We start from the raw sequence: 27,483 nt of genomic DNA on the forward strand, positions 1-27,483 counted from the left end.
AAAACATTCTATCAAGTTTCAACTCTGAAATTAAAAGCACAATTACTCTTTTTTTTCCCATTGCATTAGGAAAACATGACATACTAAGAAATAAGAGCAATGCATTCTTCAGATTGAAAGCAGATTGCCCATGGATTGCAAGCAAATAGAAGAAACTGAGTCACATTTTTGTAAGAAAGTAATTTCTAAACTAATGGGTTGGTAGAACGAGACAGCTAGAAGTGTTGTGCCACAGATGTCACTTTTGTGAAAGCTCATCATCAAAAGAGCACAATAAAAGGAAGGTACATTTCATGTTCAATCACCTTTGCAATGTTAACATTCCAGAGGAGTTGGAATATTTAGGATCACACGTTATTTCCTATTTTAAGTACACTCAGGGAAGTTCCAGTTGAAAAACCAGAGCACAGTTTGGTCTTCAAAGTTTTCAGAAACTTCTGCAGTTTTTCTATTTCAACTTGCCAGATATTAAAGGTGAAGGGTCAAACCTGCAGGTGGTGTAAATAGGCACAGCTCTCTGAGAGCTTTCACCTTATGCTCATTTACATCACATGGAAATTGTATTTCTCACTTCTTCTGTGAGTAATTGCACACGTGTATATATATATATATATATATATGCGCATGTGTGTGGTGAATACATATTATATAGAAAGAGAATGCTTTGATCTGTCAAACAGAAGATACAAATATAAAACAGGAGACAGGATATGAAAATCATACATTCTGCATTTACTTTGAAAAATGAAAGTTATGGGGAAAGAAACATTTTTTATGATCAAGGAGAACCTGGTGATTTGCTTAAATAGTCTAAAACCAAACCACTAGCACATGAAGGATTTAACAGCTTCCTGTCAGGGCTGACAGGCCAAAGCTGACTTGCTAACTTTTATATAAACAAATAATTACTAGACAGTGAGAGATCCATTGCAGATTCCTAGTTTTGCAGTGTAGACCCTGGTGCAGCAAAGCACTCAAAACTTAAGGTTAACTTAAAGCAGCTGAGTAGTCCCAGGGAGTTTGGCCAGCTCACTCACCTGCTTAAAATTAGGCACATATTTAATTTGAGACCTGTGTTTTAACTCCACCATCAATCAGCAATGCACTTCACCTGTGCATAAAGCAGGTGCTTTCTACAGGGTTCACACATGCATACATCCTTTCCTGAAAGAGGGCTGCGTGGTTTTATTCTTCAAGATCCTGCTCGTCTTAGATGCAGTTCTGCAAAGCATTCAAACAGGTGAGTTATAGTCTGTGCATGAGGATAAAGGAGCTCTAACATGACTTATAAGTTAGACCACATTTCCAGACTTTACAGCACATAGCAAGAGTAAGCCAGGAGGAGAACACTGACGATGAAGAATGCTAAAGTTAATCCCCAAAGTACATTGTATTCACAATTGATCACAAATGCAGGTCAGTCAAAATTACAGTGTTTTAGTCTGTATTATGAAAAAGATCTAATGTGAAAGCAAAGATGCCTCAGTAAAAGAGGGTTTCAAGCCCCTGCTCTGGGCTTTGCTGCAGCAAGTCAGCAGCACGTTTTGTGAGTAACAGCACAGCAGCAGCTCAGGAAACCTCCAGCAGGTTTGTGTGCCACAACAGATCACACCCTTGTAGCCACTCAAGCACCTCCTTGCACCTTTTCTGCAGCACGTTCCTCTGCTGCTGCTAAAATCTTAAATTGGTCACAAAATGAGAGATTTTTCCAATGCAAATCCTTGCACTTTTTCTCCAAAGCATCTTTACAGATTTCAGTGTGTACATAGTCTTTTAGTGTAGTTCTTTCTGCCATAACTAATTAGTGTATTTATGGAAGATTTTCTTTTCCTGTGGCTATAGGCTTGTTAGGACAACAAAAAGAGAAAAAAAATGACAAAAGAAGAAAAAAAAAATCCAAAGTTTTTGTGGGCCAAACCTCCAAATAGCACAAATCCAGTCAGCAAACACTGCAATTTGTGCCAAACTACAAAATTGCACCATGTTCATGAGGAGCCAGCTTGACAACAGAGACAAATTAATCCCTCTAAGAGTACTCCTCCTGTAAGTCCATCATCAATATTCCTCATTTAAAAAGTGTTAGGCTAAGCATACTCTTTCCATAAGGCTGGTTTTATGTCACAGTTTGACTTTTCCTCCCTACTGCTTAAAGTAGAAATGTAAAAATGTGGGGACTTTAATCACTCCATAAATATACGTGTTGCGTAATTGTGCAAATCAAATTAGGAGCAGTGAATGGAATGTTTATTTACCCAAAAACCTGGCCCAGATTGCCTGCTGACTTTCCTGGGATGTGAATGCACTTTTACCTCTGTTCAAACAGAATTTTTCACCCTAATGTAGACAGTGATTTTGCTGCACCAGGATCTACAGCCTTTTCCAAATAGCAGTGAAGAAATCCAGCTACAAAGGGAAATTACAACCTAGAATTAGGAATAAATTTGAGAAGACACTAAATTACCCCAATTTTGAAAGAGAGTGATGGTCCACGAAGAGCAGGAGGGGGGAACAGGGATCCATTATGTTTGGCACTTAAACTTCAGTTTGGGAAGGAAACAATGTTTTAGATTTTGGGTTGGTTTTTCTTGTCACATGACATTGCACCAGTAATATTTGCATGACAAGACGTTAAATAAGCTATATGTGTTGCTCTATCTTTTTCCTCTGTGTTTCACGGACAAAAAAAAATAGGTTTTGTACAGCCATTTCTACCACAATTATAGACATGGCCATTAAAATATTTCACTTTGCAAAATCAATGGAAAAAAAGCAGAGCTGTGCTTATAGTCTTGTCATTCAGGGATATGATTTCAACAGGGAGCATTGCATCCATTATACAACAAAGTCAGTGAAATCTTAAAGAAAGAGATGGCACCGGAGGGCAAAGTCACTGCAGTGCCATTATCTCCTGCCTTTACAGTTCCTCCTTGCCTCATTCCATTGGTTCCTCCCCATTTTCAGTCATGTACACAAGAAACAAAAAAAGAGCTGAGTGGTTTTTCTTAAAAGCTTTCCCCTTAACGTAAAATCTCTTGTTCATCAAAGCATTTATATATATAATATATACGTCAAAATATATATAATATATATTATATATATATGTATAATAAAAACCAGAAAGTTAAATAAAAAGAGCCACACAGCACAGCAGACATGTAAAAACACAATCCAATAATCCTGTGCTTAAATTTAGAAACTGTGTGGAAGTTTAAATCCTTGTTAGAAGGAAAATGTTCTCTGTTTATTGTTTGTTGGATTTGAGTTATAATTCACCTTTAAAGCATTTTTTACTGCTATGCTAATACCAGCTGCTAAGTTCTCTGAGTGAATTGTCATCTTGGCAATAAAACAGGGTTCTGGGGAAAGGAGAGATCTGAGCATGGTGAATTTTTCTAGCAAGAAAGAGATAAATTTTTTGCTCTTAAAAAAATCATACCTGTAAGGGAATAAGTGTTGAAATCCATGGGAAAAAAAAGAAAAGTATGGCCCTCAGTCCCAGTAACAGGTCTTCTTTGGCACTTGAGAACGACCACAAGTAGTTTGCCTTTTTATTCATATAGAACAAAATTTACAAAGTCATTCATACATTTTTGTTTTTTGTTTTGTTTTTTACTTACTTCGAAAATTGGGAATATTCAAAATACACTTTTACCCCACTTCATTCTTTCATTATTTACAAGTATATACAAGAAAAATGTAAGAGTTCATTTTCTTTTTCTTTTTTTTTTTTTTTTTTTGTTTCTTTTAAATTTTGTATTAAAAATCTCTGCTGGTTGTTTGTACTGTTTGTTTTCGTCATATGGATGTTCCATGCGAGGGCTCCATTGCTTCTGGAATGACTCCCCCTGGCACGGACTGGAATGACATTGGGATCGGGGTTTTCACGGGGCTCTGCCGGAATAGTCCTCCGTTGGGCGACCTGTGTTTGCACTGTATGGAGGGCATGGTGGCTGAGCTGCTCAGGGGCAGCGGCAGGTTGCTGCCTGAGGCAGCTGTGAGTGTCCTGCTGGCACCATGAGTTGTCTGTTCTGGTAAAAAGGTGCTGACAGAAAGTTGCGTGTTCTGGTACTCGCGCACCGGCTCCAGGGTCTGAGCTGGCTGCATGCCACCGATCTCCAGCGCTGAGATCTCGATGGACGCTGGAGAGATCTGCTTGTGGGCTATGTCTTCATCAATTAAACTGTTCATGCGTCTGTGCACCTGCTCCAGATTCACTTCTTTGTCCTAGTGAGGAAGAAACCAGAACAATCAGTCCAAATACAATCTCCAACCCCATCCGGCCCCCTGCCTTTCCTCTGTGTGACCAGAGTTGCTGATCACTCATTACATCACTTGGATTTCAACTGTGCCTGTGCAAAACCCCAGGATCTGGTGACATCTCCAGATGAAAACCTGCTGAAGAAAACACCAGTTCAATCTTAGCCTGCTGGAGCTCCTGATGTTGTCAATCCCATCCTCCTGGGAGGTAAACTGACGGCTGTGTTCCAGGTAAGAGGGGCTGGCATCAGGGACCAGCACATCCCTCACACCCTTGGCTCACCTTGCACAAGCTCAGAAAAAAGCCTACAGCAGGCAAACAAATGACCTGGGACTCCACATTCCACTGGGCAGCTGAGCCCCTTGTCACCACATGACAGCTCACCACTATCTCGTGTATCTGCAGAACATTTTCCAAAGAACATGTCAGTAAAAAAACCCTGACTTCACGGTAGTTGCCTCATTGAAATCTTCTGCCAGGGGTTGTGGTGATGATGAATTCCTGCCCTCTCATCAGGAAGCCTTGGGTCACCTGTGTGGCACAGAATATAAACCCACTGGAGCAGCACTGAGAGAAGCCTATTCTGGGAGCCATGGGAAGGGGACCATGCATTTGTGTTTGGAACAGTTGCATGACAGACCATAAGCTGTCTGTCATCTTGACATGTCATCTGGAAAAGTCTGTCTGTGGTCAGAGCTCAGGAAAACGGTGTTGGTCTTTAGAAATTGCATCACCATCTTCTGAGAATGTGTTTCCTAGGGTTCACAGAGTGGTCTCTTATCTGTCTGTCAGAACCACTCACTCAACACACTTTAGCATCCATGAGGAAATACAGCAAAAGGAGTTGTCTTTAAATCCTGAAGTAGCAAAGATCTACAGTGGGCTGTTTATCACCTCAGTACAGCATTCAAGATGCTCAAACTAGGAAGCAACAAAATTGGCAGGGTGAAGTCAACCACCTGGGATGCTGTCTGACTGAATTTTAACAGCTAGTGTTGTACTGCCAATACAAAGGTATTACATTATGTAATTTCTCTACATTTCATAAAGCACAGCTATGATTGCAGCTGTAGTTATTTGATGCAAGTGTAACACACAGCAGAATAGCAGGAAAGCATAACAGCCCAACAACCCTAGAACTGGAGAAATTCCCTGGTGCAACACAAACCTGTAATTACATTACTCAGACAGCAAGACTCCAACCTAGGGAGCAGGACCACCCAAAACTTTTGTGTTCTAGTAATCCCTGACTGCCCAAGGTCAACCTGGGCTTAAATGTTGGTTAAACACAACACCAGCAGCCTTCCTGATTCATACCAAGGTCCAGGCTCAGGGAATGAAGTACAAAGTGTCACTGCCTCTCACTCCTTTTAATATTTCATCACTGGTGTTCAGGTGGAGCACAGAGAATTATACTCTTATTCCAGTGGTATCCTCTGCTATGCAACTTTGCTTTTCCCTGTAAATCGACAAGCCAACTCCAAAGTCCTTGATTCCAGTCAATGTCAACTACAGATTCAATTGTAACCTTGTGATTTAACACCCCTTCTACATTACTCAAGAACCATTGAATTTGCTGATCCCTGTATGGGTTTGGAAATGAATTAGTGTTACATGATGTACAGTTCAAACCTGTGTCCTCAGCTTACGCTAAATCCATATTGATTTAAACTGGACTACAATTGCTCTACAATTGCAGGGCTGAGCTGCATGTTGCAAATTCTTTGTTAATCAGTGGAAAATTAATTCCTGTTTAATTTATGTCATAAATTCACCAAAATCCCAATGAAGCTCCCAGAAACCTGGGGTTATAATCTTCCTCACCAAACAAATAAATAACTTTTAAAAAATCCTGCTTTTTCAGCCAAATCCTCTAATCGGATAATTTTGAGTTAGAGAAAAATCAATTGATAATAAAATAAAAAATAAACTTTTTTGACATGAAGGGATCACACAACACTTGATCAGATAACAGCTGATCCCTGCAGCTGTATTAAGTCCTTCCTGACAACAAACACACCTGACCTGTCAGGCCCTTCATTCAATACATTAGACAATGTACTAAGCTGATGATAACTCACACACTCTTCCTTAAATTCTGTAACTAGGAAACTTAAGGATTTATGGTACAGTGCCCAAAGAATTACATGGATATAATTCATCATTTCCTCAGTTCCTTTTCCCTGAAGTAAAATTGTAGACCTGGGACAAACATGAGAAAAGTTCTTCCATTATTCCCAATGGGAGTAAGCTCGACCTCTCTGGGTGGGTTCCTTTGGAACAGATGTCCAACCACTCACTGCTGCATTTTTTTCGCCTGTTTTTCAACTAAAGCTTGCTGCAAAGTTCTGCTTGTGCACAAACTGCAGCTAGCACCATGTATGATGATACTGTGTCTAAGGAGCTAACTCCCAGAAGCCCATTATGCAATGCCTCCTTAGGTACCCTGTACTATTTCTTTTCTAAAGGATGCTGCTAGCTGGGATGTAGACTCCTAGCTGGCATTCTGGGTATCTGGGACTCTTTTTCTTGTCAAGCCTGCACTACAAAATAAGAAAACAAAAGAGAATTCAGGTTAGAGCTGAGCAAATATTAGAGCAAATTTTCCTAAATGAGGCTTTTACATTTTTCTGAACTTTTGCCAAACACTAATGCCTTCTTCAGATAATTTCAAGTGAAAATATACACCAATATTTTATTTATATTTTAATTTTTTCTTGATTGCAAGTACATCCTAGTGAACAAAATGTGACTTGGACAAAGCCAACCAAGAAGGAAAGGTAAGGTTTCAATAACTGCAATGAGATGTCATTAATTGTTTGCAGAGAGAAAATAAATTCCTGAATGAAGCAGGATGTTCATTTGGAGCATCTGGGCACAGAAGGTCATAAAATTCAAAGCATGAATTAATCCTAGTTACACATTTTGCTGAGCCCTTTTAAGATGTAAACATGAAGAGCCACAGCTGGGATGCTCTTAATACACATCTCTGGGTCCAGACCATAGGGATTATTAAGGAGCATTAAGGAATATTCCATATCCTTTAGGATTATTCCCTCTCCTGCCCTAACAGGCCTTTTCTTCTGCTGTCCACAGTCCACCCCAGGACAGCATTCCTCAGGAAATGGTGGATTTGCAGTTGCTTGTGTTTCACAATACAAACTCATGTTTCACTGTGCTAAAATTTTCATTCTCAATAAAGATTAAAACCAGTTCCTGCACACAGACATCCCATTCTATCTACATCAGAACACTTTGTGAAGTACATAGGGAAGTAAACTCTTGGGATCTCTTTAAGAGGTAGGGGTGATGATTTCACTTGCCTACTTCTCTTTCTTCAGCATTAAGGACAACTTGCTGGCCTTATTAAGACCAGAGAAAAGTTTTTAAAGGCTTTCAACAGAACAGGAATTCACATTATTCCCTCTTTTCATTGTCAAAATAAAATGTTTGCAAAGGTTATGGAAAACAACTTGTCTCTGAGGAATTATAAAATCACATTTTTAAAGGTTCTTTCCTTTTTCTTTGTCTTATTAGAAAAGAGCAGCTAAATAACCAAATGTCAAGGTTTATATGAGACTACCTTAATGGTGAATGAATGATTCTTCAAATCCTTTAAAAAAAAACCAAGATAAAATTCAGAAACCCTTGAAAAGATTAGTTTGTCATTGCACACCATAAAACTTCTTTGAATCCCAAGATTTCCAGAAGCAGAGGTTTTGGGATAGCATTATGTGACAAGTCAAACTTTCAGTCTCTGCGAATTCTGTAAATCTAATATTTTTTTTCCCTTTATTTTTCTTCTGGGCAATTCAGTAACAACACATGTTACTGAAAGCTAACAAGCTAAATGGAGAAAGGTTTAAATGGCAATAAAGCCAGAAAAAGAAATCTTAAAAGTTATTATGCTCTACCCATTGTCAGCTCCATGTTTTCCTTTTTTTTAGTTCTGTGCTTCTCATTAAATATCAGTAATTTGTAAAAAAATTCTTTTTTTGCACTTAATATATAAATTTTACTTAATATTATAAATATGCCACATCTCAGACATTTCATGCCAATTCAACTTCACTTCTCCTCTATGGCTTTGTTGGACACAAGTATATGCTTGTGTTGCCAGGAGAAGATAAAATATTTTTCCTTTGCTGGCTTCATAATTCTATTTTCAATATTAATGTTGTACTCCAAGTAGATCAGTTGAAGAAATTAATCAGTGAAGGAAAGAAAGATATAAGGAAAATTAATTATACACCTAGCACCTTTTCCTGCAGGCTTCAGGAAAACAGCTAACCAAACATCGCTCCTGGTCAGGAAATTCTCTTATGCCTAAATACCAAGTGAAACATCAATGTCCCCAGTGAGTTTGAGCTCTGGAAGGACCTTTGAAGGGCAGGTTTCTGATATGTCCCAAGCACTTGATCATGAGCAACAGGTTCAATGGCCTATGACTGACAGCAGGAGCACACCCTGGCTTGGACTGGAGCTGGAGGATGCTCACCAGAATTATCTGGGAATGACTAAACCTGCATGGACACACCTGCAAGAAATCCTGACAAAATCCTGACTCCCTTTCAGGACTAACCAAGTCTGCCTTTTTCACACAGAGTGAAATTATGACAAGATATAAATGCAGACACCATGATTTACAGAGTAATCAATATTTTTCTTTTCCTAGATTATTTTCTGTGACTCTTGACAGTTGGTTCTAGTAAAGCCTGTGGGCAGTCATATTGAAAGAATATGGTACTAATTGGGAGGTTTGGAGTCAGTTAACATGATCAAATTCAAGGGTGTTGGAAAGGAGCTAAGAAATTGCCTACATCACTCTAAATACAATTAATTATATGGTAATACTGCTTAGTTTACTGGCTTGCAATACTTCGGATGTTCCAAGGGAAAATTTTTTTGAGAAAAATATTTTAATTACAGACACCATTGTGGTGTCTGGTTTTTTACTTGTGATTTCTGTGAGCTTATCAGAGTTCAAGAAAAGCCACTTCAAGACATAAAAACGCTACAAGATGATGAAGCAGTTCCAGAAAGGCAAAAAAAGAAAGATAAGTGCCCAAACAGGAAAGTCTAATATCTGCAGAAATGTGATGCTAAAACTATGCCAAAACTGTGTTAAGTTGCATCAACATCCAACACATGCAAATAAAAGCACACTAGACTGGAGAAGAAAAAGATTGACAGCCCTGACCTCAGAAGGACTAAAATTTCAGAAACAGCCAATATGGGCAGACAGGCTCATACAGGGAGGGAATATCTTGCATATGTCAATACCTCCCAGTCAGGTGCTGGTAACTGTGCCAAGAATTAAAAACCTGTTAAAGCAGTTAATAAGACTCAGGAGATATGCAGAAAACAAAGCTTTTAAGGTAATATAGCCTTAATCATCAATCAGGGCACATTTCTGGTTTGTTTTTTTTTTCTTTCCTGTCCTGGGTGACAACATGAAGGATTACCTTTTGATGAGAGAAAGAAACCAAGACACAAATGCTAATATTAGGTTTTCATTCTATGCAAGAACTATTTTTAAAAAATTAGCTAATTTTGTGATTAGGACTAGGTTTCAAAATTTGAGACAAGCTCCAGTGTCAGACAGACACTTCCTCTTCTGCTCTTGACCAGGAAACATTCTGGTCTCTCTCCCACCCATATAAAAGTCCTCCTGACTCATACATGTGTGTTCATAGTGACAGGTGTCAGAGGTCATGAGACACAGGTGCTGGAAGGCACACCTGTACCCAGCTAGAAAGGAACACTGCAGCCATACTGCAAAGCTGAAAAAGGAGGCAGAGGAAAAAATCTGAAACAGCAAAGTTTTCATGCTCAGGTACCCACAAACTACTCTCTTCTTACTCAGCATCAAATCCCACAGCTCCACCCAGCAACCAACTTCAGTCTGTGGAGTTTCAGACGTCATGAATTCAAGTATTTAGTTTGTTAAAGAGAAATAAAGCATCAGAACCTCTGCATGTGTACAATTGGTTAGGATTATTTTGAAATCCTGTATTCACCCAGGGTCATTATCATTACTTTCAGTTACAGCTCCTGCATATGCAAAGCTGTAATTTTAATTTATTCCAGGAGGCTCTGACAGATTGGCAAAACCAGGCATAACTGGCTTGCTCAAGAAGAAAAAGCAGTGATGATGTATGTAATAGATGTGCTGCAAAAGAATGACAATTCAGTATGGTGTTACATTTATACCAATAACCCCTTTTTAATAAGACTTACTGTGTGACACTCATTACGTGACACTAATTATGTGACACTCACTGTGTGACACTGCGGAAATTCCGCAGCCGACAATGCAGTGAAATGCAGAGACATGTACACAGATGCAGTGGTGATGTATGTCTGCTGTCATGAATTTAACACAGGCAGCTGACCCAGTCAAATAGCACTTAATGTTACATAAAATTTGCTGAGTGGTTTCTGAGTGTGCTCTGCTCAAAGCTGGTTTGACCATAACAGAATCTTATTGGAAATACGCAGGGATGCACCTCAAGAGTCTACTTGAAAACCTGCCTTTAGAAATAGGCCCTGTCCTGCAATCAAGCTTCAGCTCCTACAAGTGGAAGCTCTACCATGTATTTTAAATTAGCAATTAGCTAAATTATCATCCATAAACCATCTGTTAGAAGAAAGCACTGAGACTGGCATCAGGTGAGGTCCAGTTGGCTGTTACCTAATTGAAAGAATAAAAGAAATGAAAGTTTGCAGTATGTTAATTTCATTCAATGTAGAATCATCTGCAAAGAAACAAAACTTCATACAAATTATGTACAAGAGGCCACCTTATTCACTAGGTGATGCTCTCCTACACCAGAGAGAAGAAATTCCTTTATGAAGAGATATTAACACTCATTTGCTTTCTAAGTAAACCTGAAAAAAAAGTGAGATATTACAGAATACTGCAAAGTTGATGTTAATGTGATAGAAAATTGTTTCAGATACATTGCCAAAGTTTATTTACAGCCACCCTCAGCCAGAAAATAGGTGTAAATAAATTACTAGCAAAAGCCTAAACACCAAACAAGTAAGAGTGACTGGCTACAGAACTGGTGCAAGTAGCAAGAACCTTCATGAAGCAGTTCCCATCTTCCCACAGTCCTGTTGCACACCTTACCCAGGCTGGATTTATCTAAGCTGAAATCACGTCTTAGCAGGGGTCTAATTCAGATGTGTCCCACAGGTCCTGCCTGTGAGCCTTGCCAGGATTAGCCCAGACAGCAATCTCCCCAGCAGGCCAGTGAAGCTGACAATGCACACCACTTTGAACCAGCTAAACCTCTCTCTTTGTCTTATTTATTCTCTTGAAGTGCATCCCTGTCTCTGTGAATAAATACCCAGGACATAGTCCTGATGGGGGAACAGCAGGTTGCCCCACAGTGTCTTGCAGTGATCTGCTCCCACGTTCGCCACCATATTAACTAAGTGCAATCACAGAGAGAACAGCCTAGACCTCACAACTCACAATAGACCCAAACCTGCCAGGGAAGAGCCTGTGATAACATTTTCATTTGTTACTCAATATGAAAGGGGATATCCAGTCTCATGCTGAGATATTCAAGCTTTAAAATCCTTACCAACCTTGGTTCACCAGCTGGTAACCCAACGACAAAAGAGAATGAGTGAGTGGTTCACATGGTACAGATGTTTCCACAGTTTTCATGATGTTAAAAATCAACAGGACAATAAGAGAATGCAAAGAAACATTTCTCAACACAAGCAGCAAAATGCAGTACAGAATGAGTGCTGGTTGATGAGCATGCCAATGTCTCTGCAAAGGAACTTGGGAGAAAGGAGAACTTGCAACTGGAGAAACCTCTACTGTGTACACTCTACAGACTGCATTACAGGCATTTCCACAACAACACAGAGGTTAGGATCGAGGGGAGTTCCAGGGGAAGGTAAAGATGAGGAGAAAACTAACAGGGATTCATCTGTGCAGGCATTTTCAACAAGAAACCAACCATCTGTATGTTTATTAGAAATTCTCACCATGCTTCTGAGGCCCAGCCTCACATCATTGGCCATCTCCAGATGGAAAGGGAAAGGAAGATGTGGGGAGAAAGAAAAAGGATCAAGACAGTGAGGCTAATAATGTAATTAGTATTTCATTATTTTCAGCAAAAATATAATTTCTTATACTTCTGGTCTGAAACAGCATTGCAACAAAAGAGGATGGCCCTCAAGAGGGTGGTGTTTTCAGAATTTGACATCATCTAAAATTACACTGAGAGGTGACAGATTACTATTTTATGAAGGAAAAATTAAATTCATGAAGATTCTATTCAAAAATTCACTAAAACTTAATTGTTTCTTTACATTGCTTTACATTTTTTTTTTAAATCCTAAATTATAATCTAGTCCATAAGGGATGCAATTTCTCACTCTAGTGAGCCCAAATCAAAGCAATGTTATCCTTTAACAGTCTGAATTACTCTACTGGAGCATCAGGCATAACAGATTGCTCCACACCCTCCTTCTTCACCATTCCCATCTAGTCACATGCAAATCTCAAAAGTTCCCCTTTTTTTCCTATTATCCAGGAATAGAAGAGAGTTGGCACAGGAGACAAAGAATTGCTTCCACAACCTGTTTGATGCCCAGTGTTGACTGACTTACAAAGCCTCTCATCTCCACTTCAGCTATATAAAAGCCTTACAAAATCCTTACTCCTGACAATTAGCCACAATTTTTGTAATTAAAAAACAAATTTTGTAAAGGTTTCTGCACCCCCATTTAGGGCTGTATTTTGGAAACTGCCCAAGTTTTGACATAAGAAATTACTAGCCAAATCATTAAAATAGCTCAGCATAATAAAAATCTGGCCACCAGTTTCCCAAAAGATAACTCTTGCATACTTAATAATTCTGAAGAAATAGTATTTGTTGAGTGAGTGAGTTTGTGTAGTTCTTTTTTATACATGTGCCTATAAATATGGGTCTGGACTTATGGAAAATCATAACCAAGGCACTGATTAATTTAAAAAAAAATATTTTCCACAGTATTGGTATCTGTGATACCCTTAATATTTCAGTAATAAAATTATTTAAATCAAATTGAATAAATAGGTTTATAAATTGCATGTTAATATCATTGCATGGTAAGGTCAATCTTCACCAAATAACCTCAATGTTACTCCCAGTCTCTGGTTCATACATGGCGCTTCAAAGCAACTGAAGTTTGACCTTATGCCACTAAAAGGAATGGAAATGTTTTGGTGCTCTGGGTGAGATTAGAATTCACCTCTTATTTAATTTTATGTACATGCTTAAATGCTTAGTCAGATCAACACCTAAGGCATTTTACAAACCACAAAAATGCAAAAGAAATTTGAGAAAAACTCACATTTTATGCTTTTTATTATTTTAAACTTTTACTGATTTTGTTATTTTACACCCCCTTCAAAAAGTCAGCTTTAAAATACCGCCATAGGCTGAGATAAGACATACAAAAATTAGCTGTGTAAACATTGTGTGAAGAATCTAAAAGAATCTGACACATTAAGGCTCCAATTCAGTAAAATACATAAGCTCATGCCAAGCTCATGAGTAGCCACAGAAGTTCTCTGGGATAGGCAATGTAATGCAAATTAAGCAAGTACTTACACTCATAACCAAACTGAAACTTTAAACAGGTTATTCCTTTTTTTATTTCCCTGCATGGCAACACTCATTTTTTAAGCTTATTTCTGTTGAATAATTTTCTTCCCCACCTAAGGTTCATGCCAGGTAAATCCAGATTATATCCCTAAGGATCCCATTAGCAGGGTTTTCTTACATGACAGAGAAAAATTAAACCAAACACAAAAATCCCTTCCTGGTAGTTAGGGAAATATGCTGGTACAAAACTCAATTGCTTCACCACTGCTTTGGGTAGCAGAAGCCCGGGCCCAGTGCCATAAATCACGGGGATGATATGTCACTGTTAAACCCGTTACAGCCTTGACCAAAATCTATGGTGATCTATAGCAGGAGTTGGGTGATTTCATCGGATTCTGGATGTGCACCCTGCCTGGGACCAGGAATTACAGAATATCTGCTTCACTACAGGCACCTCCAAAGAGAAAATTTTGTTTCTTCACTTACATAAAAAGCCAGCATGGAGTTAGTTAAGATGCCCTTCCAGCTATTACCAGCTTCTGTACAAGGTAATTTATATATTATATTTTATATATTATATTGGCCACTTTTTTTTTTTTTTTTTGGCTGGTTCTTCCAGCTTATACTTTATCATCAAACAACAGTAAACTTTGCATTCTGGGTTGACTGGTTCCTAACATCACTTTGCTGATTTAAAAATGCTACTTAAATGAAGTTTCTCAGCTTATTACATTCAAAGCTGGTTTGAAACTGAATTTCTAGATGGCATTAAAATGCATTATTTTGCCGATGTTTGCATGATTTATTTTCCCCAAACAAACCTTTATTTATTCTTAGAAAAGTAGAATACAATACAGTAGTACAAACAAATGATAATTTATATGCAACTGAGCAAAAAATGTACAAAGATTTCAGACATGTCATTAAAATACAGAAAAAATAATTTAAAATAAAAACAAGATAAAATATAGAGAACATGCAATGAAGGAAAAACAAAATATTGGGTTGATGATCTTGTGTTTCCTTTCACTCTAAAAAGGAACCATCCTGGGGCAAATCAAATTATCACATAAAAAGATAACACCACAAAGGAGACAAGGTAAATGAAGTGACAAGGAAAAAGACAAGGAAAGTGAAAATAATGGTGAAAGCAAGAGACTCTTTAATAATCAAAACCAACACTGCTGACACCTTGCTGAAGATACAGAGGCCTCAATTGCCATGGAATAGTATCTGGCTGGAGAACTAAAGTGAGATGAACACAGTACAAATCAGAATTCTTAGCAGTGACAAATTTGGATCCATTGGACTCGTGGCTGCCAGCTCCTATTTCCATTTGTAAGGTACACTGGGATTCCTGCTCTTCTAATACCAGAAGAGAGCCTTAGTGGGTAACTTTCATGACTGCTAAAGCTGGGAGAATGGATTCCTGAGGTAGGCTGGGATTTGCACATCAGTGGACATGGAAACAGGGGAGTTTAAGGCAGGTCACAAGAGGCTGCCCTGGCCAGAAATACAGGGTTTTTTTCTTTCACCCTCTGTACTGCCAAAATACTTGTGACAATTTTTAGAATAATTTTGCTACCTCCCACTATCTCATAGAGCTCACAGATGCTAGACTTTTTGAGATTCAAGACATTATTAAGCTTGGAGTAGTAGGAAATAGGAATTATAAGGTCCTGTTACTAGTACACCAGACTGTTTCCACTCTGAACAGTACCTGAGACGCTGCTCCCTATTAATAATTCAAAAATAAAAAGGACAGAAAAGTAAACAGTCTATTGAATAAAATTATCTTGCAGAAGCATTAGAAAGGAAAGAAATCACAAACTAAGCTGTGATTGTTAATGAATTATAAATTTGACACAGGTTATGAGACAGTAACTAGAAGCAACTCAGGAGGTGGAAAACTATGCTATGCCTTAACCAATAAAACCCCCAAATCTTCTTGCACTAGAGATTCCCAAACACACTGAAACACTCACATTGCTAGGAATAGCTCAGCTGGTTTGGAAAAATAGATTTTTGATTAATCATATATATTATCTGTGAAAAGAAAGAATCAAACTAAGAATGTATTGGGGTCATTCCAACATTGTCTTTCAAGAGTTATATCAAATATAAGTGAATTAATATCACCTGTTATGAGAGATGCAACAAGTGTCAGATCCCAGAAAACAAAAAATCATCCTGCACAAGTGACTAATTTTTTTAACGTGGGGTTGCCTGTTAATTTTTTAATGAATAATCTCATGAACAGTGAAAAACAGGAGAATTTAACTTTCTTTCCATGAACAGTGGGATATTTTATCTTTGCATATAAGTTTCCATTGTTTTGTAGTATATGGATGAACAAAGAATGCTTTCTTCATTGCTCTGATGAGATCTCAGAAGTAATAATCTTCAGAGAATAGCACTTCACACAAAGACACAGCTGATAAAGCACAGAGGATGCTGGGGAGCCCATTGCAGGAAGCAACCATGCTGGATCATAATGACAACAAAGATGTGAAAACTGCCATTCATTCCTTCAAAGAGCATAAAAGATACCAACAATCTGATGATGTGGCAAAGCCCTTGGCTGTTAAATGATCCAAATTACATTATGGATTACTGATATTGTGAAATAAATGCATAGGACTCACACAAAAAGTTAAAGAAATCCAGAGGCAATTGTCAAAAGCTCAACATTTATATGGTACCAGTTTTAATAACTTTATCTGATTGCTCAGTCATTTAAAAGGGACATAAAGTGACTGAACAAAGACTCCAGAATAAATATTAATTTTTCACAACTCCCTAATTTTCTGAAGCTTATCAAAGTCAAAAGATTAGGTATCAGTATTTCAGGCTGAGTAGCAGCTGTGTAAATTCAAGATTTTAACACAGAGAGATAGATGTATGAGCTGGCTAAATTTCACTGTGGGTATTGGATGGCTGGGTACCAAAAATAAGTAGAGGGTGATTATAAATTCCAGAATATCTTTTTGGAAAAAAGATGATCTAGTGCAAGTTTTTCTGAGTTAGAAAGTAATAAGGCAATTTTAGCATTACCAGATATTTTCCAGCTTGAAGAGATTGCAAACTTGAGCCCTAATAAAATAATGTGCCATGGTGTTGCAGCAGTACCTTTTTTCCTGATGCTGGAGCTAATCTTTCTTTTGTTAAATTGATCTGATAAGGATTAAATAGGGATAACATTAAGATTTGTACAGCAGAACTCATTAGAAACATTTTTACAAATCTCCTTCAAATAGTATAAAAATATCTTGTAGCAACATCCTGAAAAAGATCAACCCAGCCTTTGCTATTCTAGCAAGAAATTTCCCTATGCCTTGAAAGATACAATTGTGAACCAATGGCAACATGGAAAACTAAAGGTAATTCATCTTTCCTGGAGGTTTGTCTTAATGAATTGATACAGTGCATAGGGACAATACTACTTTTTTTACATTTTTGTGGGGTTGAGTTTCTTCATATGTGAAAAATGTAAAAAAATATTTTAATTGGAAGCAGTGTCCCCTTGACACGACTCTTACTACAAATGTAGATCAGATTAATATCAACATGCAAGTTATGTTGTCAGGTTTCAAAAGACAGGCTTCTCTTCATCTCACAGTTAATACTACATTCTTCACACTCAGTGTAACTAAGAGCTGTGATTTATACCATGCAGACATCTGAGTCCTTGGACATCAATGTATTGGCTCAGCCAACCTCCACAAAAGCCTAAGGAATACAAAGTGGAAAAAGAAAAGACAACAAACTGGCAAAAAAACACCACCTAAGTGTTAGCTGAAAAAGTTTCTCCAATGCCAATGAAGGCAATGCAAATTTTTTTAGCCACGGACTTCAGAGACCCCCAACATAAAAAATAAAGTCTCTAAAAAAATGCTTTTTCTCTCTCTCCAGCAAGCTGCACGCCACCCAACCCTGCCATAAATCTGCCATAGTAGTTGTACATTCGTCGTCCCGACATTTCTTTTGTTTGCAGTTGGCAATTGACATGATACAACCAACCAGGTGGGTCATGCCAAAGTGAGAATGCTACACAAGGGATTCACAAGCTAAGACAACTCCTCATTCAATTCTGGTTCCAGTAGAATTTTTTCCAAGGGATTTATAAAGCTTCTGACAGGGTGAGGGTCACAGAATCCAAATGTTGCCATCTTCTCTTTGCCTCATAGGCAACACCAAAGTCTAATCTCAGACTGCAAGAAAATCAACCTTTTCTGTGACCCTCCACAAGCTCTGCTTCACAGAAGAAAGTTGACGGGGGACATCCCAGTTCCCACAATTTTTATGTGATATCACAACACTTGTGTTTTGCCAAAGCCTTCCCAAAAAGCAGAAGAAAATCAGCAGCATGATTTGAGTTTGCAGCTCTTACTGAACTAATGACTTGGCTGGAGTACCAGATGCAGCTAAGAGGCAGATTGTAATGTTCTGTGTATGCTACTCGTGCTGTAGCTCTGTCATTATAGCTCTTGCTGTAGAAATGCTGGTCAACACACAGTGCTAGAAATGAGCTATTCTGAACACACTCCTCCTGGAGATCAAACTTTCCTTGTGCTTTTGGTCCCCTATGCCAGGCTCAGCCACTGCTCCTGCCTCAAGCAGAGGAGTGCCCAGAGCTCTACACCCCCCTCAGCCCTGGATCCTGTCCTTACCATAGTTTTGAAACCTGGTTCTTTTAAACATATCAAAAACCTCCAACCTATATTCACCATCTCTTTTGAAACTTGGTTTCCTACCTTAATTGCAGTAGCCATCAGATGTCTCACTTCAATTCCTGCTCACTGGTAGTACATAAATAAAATATGTCAGGCCACTAATCTGCCAGGAAATATGGCTACATTCATTTGCTAATTTGGTTGAGGGGATGTTGTGGTCACTGTGACAAGAGTCCCAACCCCTGGTGTGCAGCTGGGCTGGAGCAATGCGGCACGTGTGGCCATTGGCCTAGGCAGAGGGCTCCTGAGGATCCTGCCTGTCCCTGGCTCTGGGCAGATGTCACACTTCCCTCTAGCTGCTCTGATTGACCCAAAGCTGCCTGCCTGTCATTGTACCCAGCTGTCCCTTTCATGGGACCCCTCATTCCACCCCAACCTGCCTGGCATACCCTCTGTACACCTTCCTCAAGCCGGCCCTGTGCCCTCTCACCTCCTCGTTCAGCCTTCACACCTGCTGTGCCAGGGCTCCTGCTGACTCTGCTCCCCCTCTCTTGGCAGCCTTGCCATCACTGATCTTTCTGGAACATGTCCATGCTCTGTTTAAGTTTAATTTGCCTCTAACCCAGCCTAGTTGTGCTCCAAGGGCAGGCCCAGCCCTACAGACTACGATCTATCTCCCCAAGCACAGCTCTACTTTAGAACACAGAGGGTTAAAAGTATTCCATGTTTGAGACATAAACTGCCAAAGAGCACTACAGATGTATAAGAGCAATTTTCATCAAGAACACACTGGAGGGAAAGGGAAGGAGAAGGATGGGAAAGGGAGAAAAGATGGGATGGGGTAGGCATAGATATGCAATAATCCTTCTTAGAGGTATTAAAAAAGAAAGGAAGGGGATGGGTGAAGAAAAGAAAATATTTTTAAACTCGGAAGACAGATCCTTTTTCAGCAATGGAAACTGAGTATTCAAAACTCGTTGCAATAAAAGAGCAAATTATTTCACCTTAGATATATGAAACTGCCTTTAAGTCATATTCTCATCTCACTCTACAACAATACAAAGGCAATTCCCTGAGTGTAGAGAGGGGAACACACCACACAGTATGGTCGGATAAGTGCTTGTGCACACAGCATGAGGACACTTTGGGAAGTATCCCTGCCCTTGCCCTGCAGGATTTCACAGTGTGCAGTGAAACACCTACTGCTGGGCATTAGGCCTTCACAACACTACTGTGGGGGCACCTTTGGAGTTACAGCAGGAGCAACTTCTACAAGGCAGCAGGGCAAAATCATAGCATATGGAACTGTTTGGGCTGGAAGGGACCCAACTCCAACCCCTCTGCCAAAGGCAGGGACACCCTCCACTAGACCAGGTTGCCAATTTGCCAAAATTGCTTACAGGTGACAGGTATGTCAGTCTACTGCTCCTGCAACTTGAAAATGAGAGATTAGAATTGGTGGGCTATGTACTATTTTCCAGCTGCAGCATAGCTCACTGCTATTATTAGCATGTAACAAACATCTGTTCCAAGATGAAAGCACCTACAAATGCCTCAGTGTCTCCAAAATTGCAAGAGGTTAGTTTGTTAAACATTTAAACTAGGTAAACAAGTACAGGCTTCATGCAAGACAGATCTGAGAATAGACTGATTATTCTATCTTAACATTGCTAACTTCTTCTGGCTGCTGTGAATGGAAACTTCAAACCCAAGAACTTCTCAGATATAATTTCCTAGATAAAACATGTTATACGAAGGTCAGCTTCCTCAGAGGCTCCTACTTTTAGAAATAAAACTGACTTCAAAAGAAAGGAAGCATTTAAACAGTGTCATGGCAATATGGCTTATTCAATTATTAACTAGCTGATTTATTTTTAATTGCTCGTGTACCTCTTCAAACTCAGCCTAGGTCAGCCATGAAGGAGAGCAGCTACCAGACGTCTGGCAGCTGCAGAACCTGCACAGGATGGACTCGGATCTCCCAGCCAATAGATGGGGGCTCAGATCAGAGAAAACATCACCACAGATGGCACAGCTGGGTGCCCGTGACTGGCCTCCCTGTCACTCACAGCAGAGTGGCTGAGGGCGAGTTTCTGAACCACTCTCTTACCCCTAAAGGTGGTCTCTCCAGGTCAGGGCTGAGGCACATTGGTGGGGCAATGAGGGGAAGTTTGCACTGCTGCTGCCCATGCTGTATCTGCTCTACAAATAAATAGAGGACTTTAGTCTCCAGGGCTGTCAGTTTGGCACCTTCCATGTGCACAAAAGACACTTTTGTTTGTTTGCTTTTATTTTCTTAGAAACAACCACCCAAAACGTTATATGCAAAGCTTAGTATGGCAAATCAAAATAAATCAAATTTATTGCATGAGAGCACCTAGAATCCCACAACTTCCACTTGCTCTCTCTTTCTTTTGTGTTTTCTACTTTTAATTGTGATAAGAATAAAAGTTATGGACCTCTTTCGGTGTTTCTTGATGACAACGGTTGCTGTTCCACCACAATTCCAATGCTGCCACCAAGCAAGCAAGAAGAAGGCCTATTGCTAAAATGCAGAAAACGCCTGCAAAACTGTGCAGCTTGAGTGCCTTGCCATCTGTCTGTGCATTGGTATGGCTATTCAGGTCACAACGTCCCATCCGTGGCCACCACTTCTGTTTAAGAACATCCAAATCTCCACTTTCTTGCAACTCTAGGATCCTGCAGAAATTGCAAAAGACAAGTATTATTTGCAATGATGCTTTTTTAGTTTTTTTTCTCTTTTCCTTATGCTCCACATCTCTTAAATCTACCACCCCATAATTCAAAACTCCACCCCCAGAGTGTTGTATTCTTCATGTGAAACTCCCTTATACCAAGATTTCTTTCTACTCACAGCAGCAGGTAAACTCCACTGGGTAACTTTAGGAAAAAAAGAGACTGTCAAAAATTCCACTGCAATGCAAACAGCATTTCCAGGGGAAATCACCACATTCCAGTTAGTTATGCCTGGTCTGACTACATTCAGCTGCAGCAGCTGGTCCCACTAGTGAAATGCTCAACCCACTCCACTGCTGCTCTCCTACAGTAATTCCAAAAATATATGAGGCTAAACATGCTACTGTTTGTGCACCACTTAGTACAAATCTGTTTAAGCAGCGAGCAACTAATTTATTTTAGTAAATGTAGTTTATTCAAAAGGATTTTACTTCAATGCTGTTACTTAATGCCTGAATTACTGTGTTAACAGTTGCTAATTAATCATTGTTTTGTCTCTTGTGAAGTGTCCCGTCTCTGCATGAATGATTCATTTTGGATTTGGTTTGATAACTATTTTAGCTGTTTACTAACAATCTTTTCTCTTGAGGCAGCTTTGTCTCCAGTTATGCAGCTGGAGTTTTGCTCCTTTTTATAAAGGAAAAGCAAGATGAGGCAATCGTGCTTCAGATCTCTGCCTGGAGCAGAGCGCACGCTCACCTTCTGCTATGGGCACACCTGCCTGCACAGCTGTGTGTCTTCATTTCAGGGTACACATTCACATGGACAAGAGATACCCAGCTGGTAGCTCAGAGATCACTAAACAGCGTAGTTTTATAGTCCTCTGGTCTTGTCAATCCCATGCAATTCCCTGCAATTCTTGTTGCCCTGCACCATCCTGAGTCTTCGACCTGTCCCTCCACCCTAAAGGATAAGGCAGGCCATTGCTGCTTGCTTCCTGCAGGGAGCAACACACTGCTTCAGAGCCTGCAGAATGTGACATGAGCTCAAGATCTCTCTTCAATCTTTCCTCTGCCTCTCACCGAGCTCTGAGGACATCAGCCCTCTGCCAGAGGCAGAGCTGTCTGAAGATGTGAGGCCACACACCACCTCCAGTCCCCTCCTCCCAAACCAGATGCACATGGAGCAGAAGGAGCAGCAGCTTTGTTGGAGCCTGAATTTACAACCTCTCTGCTGTCATGTATTCATTGTTCTTTATTAATTAAATGCCAAAATTAATGTGAACAGTTGCTGGCTATAGACAGAAATCCTATAAAATGAGCTTTGTTTCAGTTTACCTCTGGGAGAAAAGATCTCTGTAGGGACTTCCATGCTGGAGTGCTATCCCATATCCTTTGCTGCTGATGCTGTTTCCAATGACTGTCACAGAGCATTCATCATCTGTCAGTGCAGCATATTCCACCACTGTCACATCCCAGAGGAAAGCATAATTTCCTTTCTTTGCCTGTAAATACAGCATGAACACAACACAGTCTAAACTAAACTGCATTTCTAGGTAGGACAAAACCTAAGCCAGCAAACAAATCCAAATCTTGTCACTATTCCTTGGTGGTATTTCATTAGGTCACAGTTTATCTGCAGACCTTAAACATCTTAATACATTTCTAACAGTTTTCTCTCCCAGCAGGACCTCACCTACTTCAAACCTTGCTAAAATATCTTTCTTTTTTAAGTATGCACATAGGATAGCACAGACATCTAGAAGTGTAGGTGAGGTTTATGTAACAGGTTATTAATTATAAATGAAAGCTATTGCTTTAGATGATGGAATTTGATGCATGTTTTGTAGGAGACATGGAATGTGACTGGTTCCATACATCTAAGTGACAAGACTGGCATAGTATGAGCATTAAGTGATGAGCATCACAGGCAACAAGATTGTAATTTTTCAGCTTTGCTCATATAAACATGTAAATAAACAAATTTGCCCTGCAAGTAAACACTGCTCTTCTGAGAGCTATGTTAGTCCTATAACAAAAGGCATGCACTGAGCTGGAAGAGTTCCCTCTTTTCTTCACAGGTAAGAAGATTCACAAGCATGTACTATTATTTCAGTTTTGGGATAAATATTGTTTTAATACACATCCATGCAGATATCCTTAACTATCAGCTTTAATTGGGACTGAAACCAAGGCCTGCACAGAGTGTATATAATGAATGTAATTAACACAAGATGCAAGAAACATATCCGGATAGGGATTCAGTATAGTAAAATAAAATATCATTTTGTTGGTTAAAGTAACCATTGGTTGCCTAACATATTTAAGTAGTATTTTAGTTCTTTATGGGAACTGATTCACAAAACTCCCCTAGTAAATTGCTATAGCTCTGGCACAGAATTAGTTCATCCTTCCAATTATTTTCTAAGCTCCGTTTTGAATTCACCTGCAAGTTTGTAAGACTCCATCAGTTATTTCATTACACTGGATTCCTCAGTTGAGCAAGTAAGATAATTTACTTCATCATAGTTTGACATAAACCATACCTTTCTGAAGTCCCTTACAGTTGTTTACATGTGACAATAAATCATATGGGTGAGGTGTCTTCTAGGAGGCAGAATTCAGGGAAACAAAGAGTAAAATTATGTTGCCTAGACTTTCTGTAAGGTACTTGCTGCAATCCACCTCTTTTCTCTGATTCCCTTTTATCTATATCAAGGCAATTAAAGATCCAAAAATTCCTTTGCTTCTGGGTTAAAACAGAGTAGAAATGTTATATTCTTTGTCTTTGGTAAGACGTGAAAGAGTCTGTACACTGGACCCTTGGAAAATATTATTTTTATTACTCAGCCACAATGTGTTCCATGGTAAAAAATAATACATAGGATTTTGCTACCTATTAGAGGAAACTGTCAGCATTAAAAATATGTTCTCAGGGGATCAAAAGCAGCAGCACTTGTTACTGTACACAGAATTTATTCAAAATCCATTATATTAGAGAACAAAAGTCCTGCCTGATGCATATACAGAAATCGGACACCCCAGAAAGATCTGACCTAATTCAATATAGTAAAATGTGTGTTTTACATTTCTCTGGGTATTTTTGAGTTGGTTGGTTGAATTTTTGTCTTCTTTTTTTTTAATGTTGTTTTGTTTCCCTTGGGTTTGTTGTTGTTGTTGTTTTGTTTTTGTTGTTTCGGATTTTGGGGTTGGTTTGCTTTTTTGTTTTTTGGGGTTCTTTTGCCGGTTTGCTCAGTTTAAAGAGATGTATTTATTTTCTGTTCTTTCAGAACTGGTCTGTAGCCATGATATTATGAAAAATCCTTTGCTGGGATTTTTCCTCTTCTGAGAAGCTGAGGAGCCTCAGGAGAGAAAGGTAAACAATTACTATCTGCTGCTGTGGAATGCAACAGGTGCATCCATGATTGGTCCATGTGGATTGTTTTCCATTGATGACCAATCACAGCCACCTGTGCCAAGGCTGTGAACAGTCACAGGATTTTGTTGTGCTATTCTATTCTTGTTGAGCCTTCTGATCTCTGTTCTTTCGTATAGTCTTAATGTAGCATTTTAATATAATATTTAACATAATAAATCAGCCTTCTGAAATGGAGTCAAGCCTCGTGTCTCCAAACACAGAGAGTCCTCAACACTGGTCAGCAAATCATCTTTTCACATTTAAAAAGTAGAAAAGAACACTAATAACACAATATATTCTTTATCTATCTCTTAGTAATACTTGAGAAATACAACGTTCCTCAAATATTTGATTTCTATTACAGCACACTGGCTAAAGAAAAAAACCCCACATTATTGAGTGTACTTTTCAATCCTCAGTTTTCTGTATGTTAACTTATATACAAGGGCTTTGTACACTGACTTTCAATGCTGAACAGCAGATCTTTTGTAAAGGTCTACTTCTCTTGTGTTTGCAGTGCTGCTATCCTAAATCACATCCTGCAACTGCAAATGGTCAATAAACCAAGTCTGCCAGATCTCTTCACATCTATTTTACATATTTCTAATGACATAAATCAGCCTATCCAATATCATCACATCTGCAGAGCATTATTTCTCTGACAGCATGATCATTTTAGCATAATCTGGAATCTGACTTTTAAACTCTTGGTTGTGTATACATCTCAACTCCCAGAAATTCTGGGTGCAAGACTGTGTCCCCTCCCTCTCTGATTGCCAAAACCAGAATCTCCAAAGATCCCTTTTTCCTCAGGGAAGACTTAGTTCTTTCCAAACTTCTTCTACTTGTGAAATTTTGTTCCCTGAAGAGTGAAGACCTCATACTATTAGTGTGTTCATTGTGTGGAAAGTTTTCTTACAACAAAATGTTTAGTTGCTGTCTAAATTCGGCATCCTTCACATCCTTCACTTCACTGTTGTGACAGCTAAGCAGTATCATTTGTTCAATTTAAGGAAAAGCTGTCAAACTTTGAAAAACATATGTACAAGATACACAAGTGCACACATACATGTGTGTTTGAAGTAGGCTGACTTTTTAGATACCTTCACTAGGCAAGAAGTAAAAGCCAAAAAAAATCAAGTTGATATTAATTTTCAATGAGAAACAGACCTCAAATTTTAAATGTATTTTAAATTTTTTTCTTTTTTTTTTTTTAATGAAAGACCCAATGTCTTCATGGAGTCTTTAAGGGGCATGCCTGCCCCTTAACTTCCATGAATGTAGGAAGAGTGGTAAAAGGGCCTCTGCAAATGCCAGCTGAGAATAGGTGAGATAGCTTGAATAAAAAAAAAGACTGAAATAAACACAGAATAATGAGCTCAAATTTATACTTCAGTCTTTTCACTGTACTTCAAATTTTGCTCCTTTGCTATGGTCTTACTGTAACTCTCAGCATACAGGCATGCTGCACAACAAAGTAAAAATCACTTGGTTAAACTTTCAGAAACCTCTTTATCAGAAAATCAGCCAAAGCAGCACTCATTTTTTTCACCCACGAAGAACAACTACTTTGGCTTACACCAACAACAGCACATTTATCTTTGTTTTAAGAGATTTTAGAAAACAGATTTAAGAAAAAGAAACCCCTGGGTAAAACTTATATTAAAAATATATATTTATTCTTCACAATCCTAAAAAATTAAAAGGCCAAAGAAGATGGCTCCTAGACAAGACAAGGGCCACAAAGTAAATAATACTCCAGGAATGCAGTAAACAACTCCATAATGTCACTCTTCAGTGTGGATGGAGATAGAGGAATATTGTTCAAAATATTGTCTTGGCTTACTAATGGTTAAGCAATGTTGTTTCAAAGAAAGCATGCTAAGAAATATAACAATGTAATAAAATTTTGATTCCAGACTAATCACTGATATATCTGTGATTTATCTGAAACTTATGAAGAAGCTATCATGCTTAAGACAGAAGTGCCAGAATAATGCAAAATTCATCATTAATTTACTGCCAGAACAGAGTGTCAGTGTAGCTGATCCCATTACATGGCTGATACCACAGAAATATCAAAAAGTGACCTTTACATTGGTGTTAGTGGAGTAGCTCAAAAAGATGGCTGGATAACATTTATTATCTATAAAAAAGTGCTTTAAGAGAAGCATCTTACTTCTAATAAAAAGAAAAAAGATGCCATTTGATCAGTTGAAATGTTTCAAATATTAAAATAATTAAGGAACCACTACAGGATGCAATAGATTTAGGTTTAAGGAAGCATTTGCTTTTGCTTCAAAGGCTGCTGGGTCAAGAAATGGAGAAATTTATGAAGCTCTATGAGAGCAATCACAATTCACAATATAACATGCATTGTGAAAAAAGTAAGTTTTTAAAAAATCATACTAAATGAACTTTTAAGCTACTTCTACTCTCAAAATTAGAATGAAGAGAGAAGAAAATCACTCTGATTTAATGCTCAGTGATCATTATGGAAGCAAAAAAGAGAAGGAAAAAATTCTTACTGTGCTATTGCTTAAATCAATGATGCATTCTCATTTTGTGCTCTACTTGGTTTTGATCGCTTTTCATCAAAAGTGATACACAGGAAGAAAGGAAATAATTCAGAGAACTTTTGGCACTAAATTAATTGGACAGGGGAACAAATAATCTCAACCAAAGCAGGGCATTATAGAATGCAATAATGAGTTTAATTCTCCTATGTGTAAATATAGCAGATGCAGGATCACATGGAGATCATTTTACTTCATTCTTTCACAGCAAAAGTGGGTGCTCCCAAAGGAAATAATAACCACAG

The 27,483-nt window shown here is 38.7% G+C and overlaps 1 protein-coding gene across 1 annotated transcript in view; it reads right to left on the reverse strand.

Annotated features, from left to right (window-relative positions):
- Window positions 1-3,795: 3,795 nt before the first annotated feature.
- GRID1 (glutamate ionotropic receptor delta type subunit 1) overlaps window positions 3,796-27,483 on the reverse strand; it is a 482,309-nt gene continuing 458,621 nt past the window's right edge. The window contains exons 14-16 of the mRNA XM_041474584.1: window positions 22,583-22,749; window positions 21,008-21,248; window positions 3,796-4,224 (exon numbers count right to left, since the gene is read on the reverse strand). Coding sequence (XP_041330518.1) covers window positions 3,796-4,224; window positions 21,008-21,248; window positions 22,583-22,749 — 837 coding nt within the window. The remainder of the gene's footprint in view (window positions 4,225-21,007; window positions 21,249-22,582; window positions 22,750-27,483) is intronic.

The sequence above is a fragment of the Pyrgilauda ruficollis genome, unplaced genomic scaffold (assembly GCF_017590135.1).
Source record: "Pyrgilauda ruficollis isolate IOZ18807 unplaced genomic scaffold, ASM1759013v1 scaffold11, whole genome shotgun sequence".
In the NCBI taxonomy this organism is placed as follows: domain Eukaryota; kingdom Metazoa; phylum Chordata; class Aves; order Passeriformes; family Passeridae; genus Pyrgilauda; species Pyrgilauda ruficollis.